The sequence below is a fragment of the Salvia hispanica genome, chromosome 5, assembly GCF_029641045.1.
Source record: "Salvia hispanica isolate PSC_SH4W2 chromosome 5, Shi_PSC_v1, whole genome shotgun sequence".
NCBI classification, from domain to species: Eukaryota; Viridiplantae; Streptophyta; class Magnoliopsida; order Lamiales; family Lamiaceae; genus Salvia; species Salvia hispanica.
In genome coordinates, this window is record NC_142696.1 from 13,484,405 (window position 1) to 13,492,971 (window position 8,567).

At 34.2% G+C, this 8,567-nt stretch overlaps 1 protein-coding gene across 4 annotated transcripts; it reads left to right on the plus strand.

The window, feature by feature from the left end:
- Nucleotides 1-2,285: 2,285 nt before the first annotated feature.
- On the plus strand, nt 2,286-6,304 carry LOC148926323 (ubiquitin-conjugating enzyme E2 7-like). Of its 4 annotated transcripts, none has more exons than XM_089059603.1 (7): nt 2,416-2,436; nt 2,565-2,667; nt 3,524-3,668; nt 4,172-4,269; nt 4,364-4,464; nt 5,523-5,612; nt 5,906-6,304. In XM_089059603.1, the coding sequence occupies exons 3-7, from the start codon at nt 3,598-3,600 to the stop codon at nt 5,981-5,983; spliced, it is 438 nt and encodes a 145-aa protein (XP_088915729.1). In that variant the 5' UTR covers nt 2,416-2,436; nt 2,565-2,667; nt 3,524-3,597; the 3' UTR covers nt 5,984-6,304. The 4 variants fall into 4 exon arrangements, with proteins under 4 accessions (XP_088915727.1, XP_088915728.1, XP_088915729.1 ...); XM_089059604.1 differs by lacking the exon at nt 2,416-2,436 and adding an exon at nt 3,383-3,433; XM_089059601.1 differs by lacking the exon at nt 3,524-3,668 and having other exon boundaries at nt 2,286-2,436.
- The last annotated feature ends 2,263 nt before the right edge of the window (nt 6,305-8,567 follow it).

Consider the following 8,567-nt stretch of genomic DNA (forward strand, 5'->3'; position numbering starts at 1 on the left):
CGTAGAAAAACATGTTTTAGGTTTCATTGTATTCAAAGCATGATTAATTCAAGTTATCAGCATGATACACGTGAGAATTACACGAATAGATTTTGTCTAAATAATCTGCTAAATAGATCTGATTATTATGTGATTTATTTGTTCGATTAATTATTAAATTATGAAACTCGAACGCGCTTCCGCTGCCAGTTCCTTCTGCTTCGGATGAGGCTCGGAGCGGTCCGCTCGGAGTTCCTCACTCGACCTCCCTGGCACATCTTCCTGGTGCAGGCCGCTTCGCTCCGGAGCGAGCACGGAGCGTCCGCTTCTCGGTCTCTGGATCCAACTACAACTCGATGTTCCATGCTCTTCTCGAGTTTCATCCTTTCTCCCTCTTCGAGCCAAAGCCTCCCCACTAGCGCAGCCATGCCATTGAGCATCCCTTTGGACATCGAACGAGTCGTTGGACCTCTGATATTCTCCAAGGAGGTCACAATCGTATCAAAGATTGGTCTAGTTCAAATATTTTACTCCCTCCGTCCCAAGATATTAGACCCCTATTCCACTTTAGGGTGTCCCAATACACTTGAACCATTTCTATTTATGGTAACAATTTACTCTACTACCAACTCCACTTACACCATAAACAACTATCTCATAAATTCCTGTGCCCAAAAGAAAGGGGTCTAATATCTTGGGATGGTGGGAGTATTAATTATTCATGGAATAAATTCCTACTGACCGGGATTCTGAATAATAAATTTTTTCCAAACGCATCTTCGGGATAGTATCAAATTTGACTCCCCCGACAAACGATTAATTGCAATAACAATACTAACACCGCTAGACACTAATCACACTACTCAAGATGTCAGGATTCTTCTTAGATTACAAAAATATCATATGATAAATCATTGAGTCCTCATCTTTCAATTAATAACCAAGAAAGACTTATTGCATGGTTAGATACTTTTAGTGAAATACCAAATCGTTAGTTTCGTAAGGTAAGAAAACTTGTGGACTGACACTGCAACCTTTCACGATTAGCTAGTTAAGGTCTATATAGGTTGTGAAATACTGTTTTACTGTTGCAAAGAATCGACTGCGTCGCCTTCTACGATGACATCTTATATAATTAGTCTCCTATGCGAAGAATTAGATTTGTTTGCTTCTTCTACTCCCTCCGTCCCATAGATATAGGCCATTTATGGTTGACACGGATTTTAATGTGTAATTGGTAAAGTAAGAGAAAAGGAGAAAAAATAGTTGAAATCATGTAGTTGTGGTAGGGCCCATTAATGATAAAGTGAAAGAGAAGGACAAAAATGTTACCATAAATGAATATGGACTATTTTTATGGACGAACGAAAAAAGAATTATGATCTATTTCTATAGGATGGATGGAGTATATTTTAATGTTTGGAAAACATCTTATAAATACATAAGCAAATACAATGCCGATAAAATTACCTCTTCTCATATTGGGTAAAAGTGAAATATAGAATTTATTATATACAAATCGTTCTAATTGTGCAAACTGTTCGGAAATGCTTTTGTTATAATATCATAACACTGAGTTATAATCGGAATATTGGATTTTTAAACAAAATTATATGAAGAGCCGAAGAAATAAAAAAACTAGAATTTTCTTCTATGCCTAAAAAAGCAATAATCTAGTTATTGTTTTTTTTTAATTATATCTTAGCTATAAAAATCAAACTAATCTATTGTGATCTAAATAAATGTGTAATAATAACTGCGAATTTTATTTCTATGGAAAGGAAAATATACTTCATCCGTCAATGAAAGTGCTACTCCATCCATCTCATGTTACTCACGTCTTTTATTTTAGGTCGTAAATTTAAGGTTTATTTTTTAGTGTAATTAAATTAGTACTTTAAGTGTAATGAGATTATTTAATAAGGGAATACTAATTAATTTTAATATATTAACTAAATACCCTAATTCTTATTTAAAATAGAAATAGTGTAAGTAATTTGGGACGAGCCGAAATCGAAAAATCTGAGTAACATGGGATCGAGGAAGTATTTGTGACATGGATGAATTTTATTGCATTATTTGTAACATTTGATAGAAAATAAGAAAAAAAATAAATAATACAGAAAAGAGAAAGTGACAAAAAAGTTTTATATCTTTGGTTGATATCATAGTAAAAATGAGAATATTTTTTATCGGAGGAGGGAGCGAGTATGTAAATTTGGTCGGACTAGATTTTTACATACACAAAAAAAGGGCAAAAAAGCGCCGACTAATAATAGCACTTTAAACAGGCTGTTGTTCCTCTGTATATATACGCATTTATATTTTTTTTCTGCAGCCCTTCTCCCCTAAATTTCTGTTGTTCTCCCTTTCAGTTTTCAATTTTTTTTTTAATTTTATATTTTTCGATGGCTTCACCCTCTCAAGCCAGTCTCCTCCTTCAGAAACAGCTCAAAGGTAATTTTCCCGATGTTAATTTTATTGTTTTCGCTATTTTCTGTCGGTGAATAGGATTTATCTTTTTTTAGGGTTTGGGTTAAATCTTGTGGGTTTTGGTTTTAATGATCTATGCTATTCACTCGCAGATCTGTGCAAAAACCCTGTGGACGGATTTTCCGCCGGATTGTTGGATGAGACCAATCTTTTTGAATGGAGTGTTACTATTATTGGGCCTCCTGATACTCTGTAGTGAGTATCTCGCCTTGTCATGTTCCCAATCTTGTGTAATTACGGTTTTGTATTTGGGATTAGGGTTAATTGGATTATATCTTTTTTGCTTGTAGTATTTTTGTGTTTGTTTGATTCATCTTCTTTGTGTTTGGGGGTTTTATGCTGAACTTGAATGATCTTTTTCTATGTTGTGTGGAGTTCTGGTTGGCTTGATGATTTTGCCATGCTTAACACAATCTCAATTGACTTGTGTGGCATCGTATACTGATTAAGAATTACATTGTTTATGCTCTGCACTTACAATTCATTGGGTTTTGTGGCAGTGGGAATCATTCATTTTATATTTATCTGTTTGGAACACTAAATTTTGAGTGATCTAATTACATGACTTTAGGTTTATGATAAATGTGTCGTGTGTGTACAATACATCCTACTTGCTTTAATTTGTGTTTTGTTATCGAATATTTTAATATCTCCACAAAGGTTTGAACTAGATGCACATATAGAACTGAAGTGCAAAACATGTAAATACAATTATTTAGTTGCAAATTGGCGCCGGGGTACCATAGGTTCTCTAGAGGATAGAGCAAATATTTAACTTCGTATAAAAATAATTTGTCTTTTGACATGTATTGTGTTTATATACTAATAGACTTTGGTTAGCTTATGTTACAAGACTGTTTTAATGTAAGCTCCTCATTGCTTAAAAATATATCTGGTTATGTACTCACAGCTGCTTGAGTGGAGATATTTTGTCGCAAGACACATAATTTATCTATTAAAGGTGATTACCTAGTATTAATGAAATTGTATGTCATCATAAATGACTACTGTTCTCTGTTTTCTAACATTGTATATGTTGTCACATGTGTAGAAACTTTAAAGCAAAACTTATTAGAAGCGGTGCATTGGTGGGGAAAATGTTTTCCTTGTCTTTACTAAAGACTCATGCCAAATGGAGACAGCCCATGTTATTTGATTCTTCAACTTCATATCTTTGTGAAGAAACTTGAAAGCTGGTATTATGATGATTGATGATATGATTAAATCTAAATTTATTAGAAGCTTTGCATTGGAATGGAAAATGTTTCACCTGTATTTTTCTAAAGAATCATGGCAAGTGGAGATTGCCCTTGTTATATGATTCTTCAACTTCATATCTTTGTGAATTCGATTATTATTTCATTGAATAGGGTTTAAAACTTTTCCCTGTTCTGCTTGAAAGATTTTATGATTTTTTTGGTTTGATTTATTGATAGACTTTATAACTACATAATGGCCAGATGTTCCAAATGACTAGTCCTTGAGATTACATCTTGACATAGCAAGTATTTGTAAGAATGATCTATTTTGTTTCAAGATATTATATGTTTTTAGTAGGGAACATCTATTAGTGCATAAGAAAAATTCCTTCCGTCGCTTCTCATTTGATTTAAATTGCGTTACATTTAATATGTCTGATATTGGAAAATTTTCACTTATGTTTGAGTTTGATTCTTATGGGTTGAAACTCATGATGCAGCGAAGGAGGTTTCTTCAATGCTATAATGAGCTTCCCATCAGATTACCCGAACAGTCCTCCTACAGTAAGATTTACCTCAGAAGTCTGGCATCCTAATGGTATTTACTCTTGTTCATATATGATGTTTACCTTGCCTGGTAGGTTCATTGTAACCTTTACATTGGTTTGATTTTTAAATAATGCGATGTGCAGTATATGCTGATGGAAAGGTTTGCATTTCGATTCTTCACCCCCCTGGGGATGATCCAAATGGCTATGAGCTTGCTAGTGAACGATGGTCACCTGTCCACACGGTATGGGCAGCAAGAATCTTGCTTTATTATATTTATGTTATAAGAAGTGATTCTGGTTCAAACATCATCTGAAGAAACATTGTAAACATCTATTCATTATTAAATGTCTTAAACCTGTATATCTCAATTCTTCTACTTTAGCCTTAAACAAATGGATTACAAAACTAAGAGATGAGTATATAGTGAGATTTTACCTAAACATATGTGCTCAGAGTTTCTTGGTTGTCCTGTGTTGTGAATAACCATTAAACCTTACTTTGAAATTGAGAGCGGTTTCAGTTTCTAAGGTTCAGAAACTGAGCTTCTATAGTTTAATCTGCTAGTCTGAAATTATTTCTTTTAAGTTAAGTTGTTATGTAAATAAGTTCTGATCTTTAGAACATAAAGGGTCTGGCTGTTGTTTAAATATAGAAAAGGGCCAGCCGGAGTAAGGAATGGTACTTTATTCTCAAAGTAGTTTTCACCAGTATAAAAGAATGAAGATAAGTATACCAAAGTAGTTTTTCATGGGCATCCCAAAATGGCAAAACGAGACTATTTTTTGTGGACGGAGCTAGTATTAGTTTTATAATAAAATATGAGTGAGATAAAGTTAGTGGAATGTGGGGTCCATTACCAAAAGCAGTAAAAAGCAAATGGGATAATTATTCACGGACGTGCAAAAATGGCAAATTGGAAAGATTAATGGCTGACAGGGGGGGTATTTGATTGTTGGTTTTCATCACCTACTTGTTGGGACTTTGATGTATGGAGAACTTTGAGGTGGTAAATTAATGGCATTGTTTTGGCAAATAGCGATAATTTGTTGTGTGGATTATTAATTTGGCTATGCTTTTTTGCGTTGCTTAGTTTGCTGTTCCAATGGATAAAATAGCTTAGTGTAGGTTTTGTCCCTTCAATTAAGAACATTATGTTTTCTTGGAATCTGAATGCATGTTTCTAATGCTTTCTTGTAAATCACAATTTCTACGAAGTATTCTTCTGAAACATTATCACTATGTCACTATGTCTATCAGCTGTTCATGCAATTCATGTGTAAAACTTAAGTTCATCCAAAGTTTTTATTTCAGGTGGAGAGTATAGTTCTTAGCATCATATCGATGCTTTCAAGCCCTAATGACGAGTCTCCTGCTAATGTTGAAGCTGCTGTAAGTGAAGATACTAGATTTTGCTAATTTTCTTGGGTATTCAATTTTCCTGAGCAAAGTGATCTCTCCCTCCCTCTCTCTCTCTCTCACACACACACAATCATTTGACTTGCAAATATGACTTTGCTATTTGGTGTTCCGGTTGAAGTGAGTTTTATTTGATAGAAAACCAGTCCAAGTGGATAACATATTTTTTTGTATTTTTTATTATCTATTTGATATTAATCTTTTTGAAGTAATGTTTTAGTTGATATCTTGTACCAATGTCTGTGTGTTTGGGTTGATTACTGCAGAAGGAATGGAGAGATCGAAGGGATGATTTCAAGAAGAAAGTTAGTCATTGCGTAAGACGGTCTCAAGAAATGCTTTGAGTAAAATTTCCAAATGCTGCTCCATGCTCTACTTCCTTAAACAAAAAGTCGGAAAAAAAGTTGGTGTCGACTGAAGAATGGGGCTTCCTTTGTTTCACTGACTTGTGCAAACAATTCGATTTTATAACGATCATACCCTATCATCTCTTAATGGCTTTTTGTGATTTGGCCTATTCGATTCGAGTTTGTTCAAGTAGAACCCATTCACAGTTGCACATGGACTTGATGAAATTCTATGAGAAATGTTTTTGACTGCTGCTCTTCGTCCAGTATTGGCTGCTTGTAAGACTTTGTAATTATCGACGGCTACTTTTTCTTGCACCCGTTTGGTTTGTTGACTTTGTGTAAATCCCATCATTCAACATTTATATTTTCTTTGCTGCTTAGGCTTTCCAATAGACTTGCTATTTGCGATTCAATTGTAGTTTATACTTGCTACCATAGAGCACCATTGTCCTGAAATTTCTAGGTAGACTGAGAATCCTCAATTTGGAGAAGTTGGTTGGGGAAGAAGTGCATTCTTTGAAGTGGAGGTGGTGGGTGAGTTCAAATGGGTTTGGTCTTATTACAAAAATAGAATTTGTTATTTGCTTTGCCTTATCTATGGAATTTCGTCCAAAATCTGTATGGGTCGATTGATTTGGTACCATGTATTCTTTTTAATTTATACTCCATTAAGTTTATTTTATCCATGGAAGTATGTCAAAAATCTCTATGGGTCGATTGATTTTAGAAATATATATTCTTTTAACCTTCTGTTAATTTGTAAATCTGGTCGAACAGTATTACTTGGATTTTTTCAAAGATGGATTTAGTCGAACAGTATTAGTTGGATTTCTCCAAAGACGGGTTCGGAATAATGATTGTCAAATTCCCAAAAGAAATATCTTTGCACGTTTCTAAATTTTAATGTAATAGTATTATAATGGCTTTTACATTTTTATTTATTTTTAGTTCAAAATTTCCTCCAGAGGGGCTATTTTGTTCATTTCTTCTCTTCTCTCTCCCACGTACACTATTTTGTACGATGTGATTTGACTGTTAGCCCCCCTTACAGTAATGGATTTATTGGGTTTAGTGGACGTGTTTTTACGATGTTCTTGTTGATTTGATGTAGTGTAAAGGATTGGAATAAGCATGAATGAGCTAACTATAGTGATAATATGGAGACGTGTTATAAATTTGGAATATGGATACATTTATGCAGTTGTAAGACTTAATCAAATGTGCATGCAGATGATGTAAGATGAGGCTTGTATTTCTCATTTAATCGAATTGTATGTCGAAACATTCCGAATAACCAACAATAGTCACAATCATCTTTCACATATAGTGGCGGAAGCAAGATTTCGTAACTGGGGGTTCTAAATTGCTAATAATAGTTGTAGAGCATTTTTTTTTAATTACATCACTTCAAGTAGTTGTCGCATGAGTGATAAGAAAATTGTGACATATATTATTAAAGTGAATGACAAATAATAAAAAAATTACAATAATTAGACATACATAATCGTTAAAAGTAGTTATAAAAATGAAAAGTGTTAACAAAATTAAAAAAAAATATTACAAAGTGTATAGTATAATTTAAAAGTAATAATTTGTCTATATAGCCAAAGAAGAGCTGGAAACTAATTCAAGACAAATTATGGCCCTCATGGGATTCGAAGAATCTCCCAAATGAAAGGCGGTGAATATTTACATTTACGTATATATAAGTAAAGATACAAAAGTTGGGGGATCCATGGGATTCCCAAGGCTCCAAATAGGTTCGCCTCTGGCCACATGTGATGTTGGGCTTAGGGGTCAACAGTATCAACCATATGATATTGGTAAATATCTAAGGGAGCAATATCATAATTCACAACTAGATATTGGTCGCATGAATTTGAGCTAGTACAACATACTCTTTCCGTCCCATTTCAAGATGTCCAACGAGATTTTAGAAGGAGCTATTAGTTGGACTAAGTAGAAAGAAAAAGGTAGTTAAATACTCTAATGAAGAGAGAGGAGAGAGGAATTTTATTTCAAAATATAGAAAGTGGACATCTTGAATGAGACAAACTAAAAAGAAAAGGTGGACATCTTGAGTGGGACATAAGAGTATATGGTTGATGTTGCGGAAGAGGTTGAGGAAGATGATGTCCTATGTGGTGGCCCCGATTTACGTAGTCCACCGTCAAAAGAGGAATTTTAAGGATAAGAAAATATGAGTGATGAATCATACGAAGACCTATCTGATGAAGAGGATTTGGATACTGGCCATATGCTTTGATAGTCATCAACATGTTTCACAATTTGTGCATCATGGTTTAGATTATTTTCGTTCTCTCCCTAAACGAAGAGGGGGCATGGCATTGGGATGAGAGGAAGCCGTAACGTATTGGTTTGAGAATAAAATTTGATGAGTGCATTTGAAGACCGCTATTACTTTTCAATGTCATTAGACAGTACAAGTGGAGAAAGCAAAGGAAAAAGATGGTATGCGGTATGCAAATATGAAATAACCTTAGCGAACGCAGGCCTATGAAAGTACAAAAGTTGCAAAGTATGTAAATTCCAAAAGAATCTATTTAGGTCATTACGT

Bases quoted from the DNA above. Each gene is read 5' to 3' on its own strand.
- LOC148926323 (XM_089059601.1), top strand. From the start codon at position 2,388: ATGGCTTCACCCTCTCAAGCCAGTCTCCTCCTTCAGAAACAGCTCAAA. The intron at 4,270-4,363 runs GTATTTACTCTT...TGCGATGTGCAG, and splicing joins AGAAGTCTGGCATCCTAATG to TATATGCTGATGGAAAGGTT. The intron at 5,613-5,905 runs GTAAGTGAAGAT...TGATTACTGCAG, and splicing joins CTGCTAATGTTGAAGCTGCT to AAGGAATGGAGAGATCGAAG.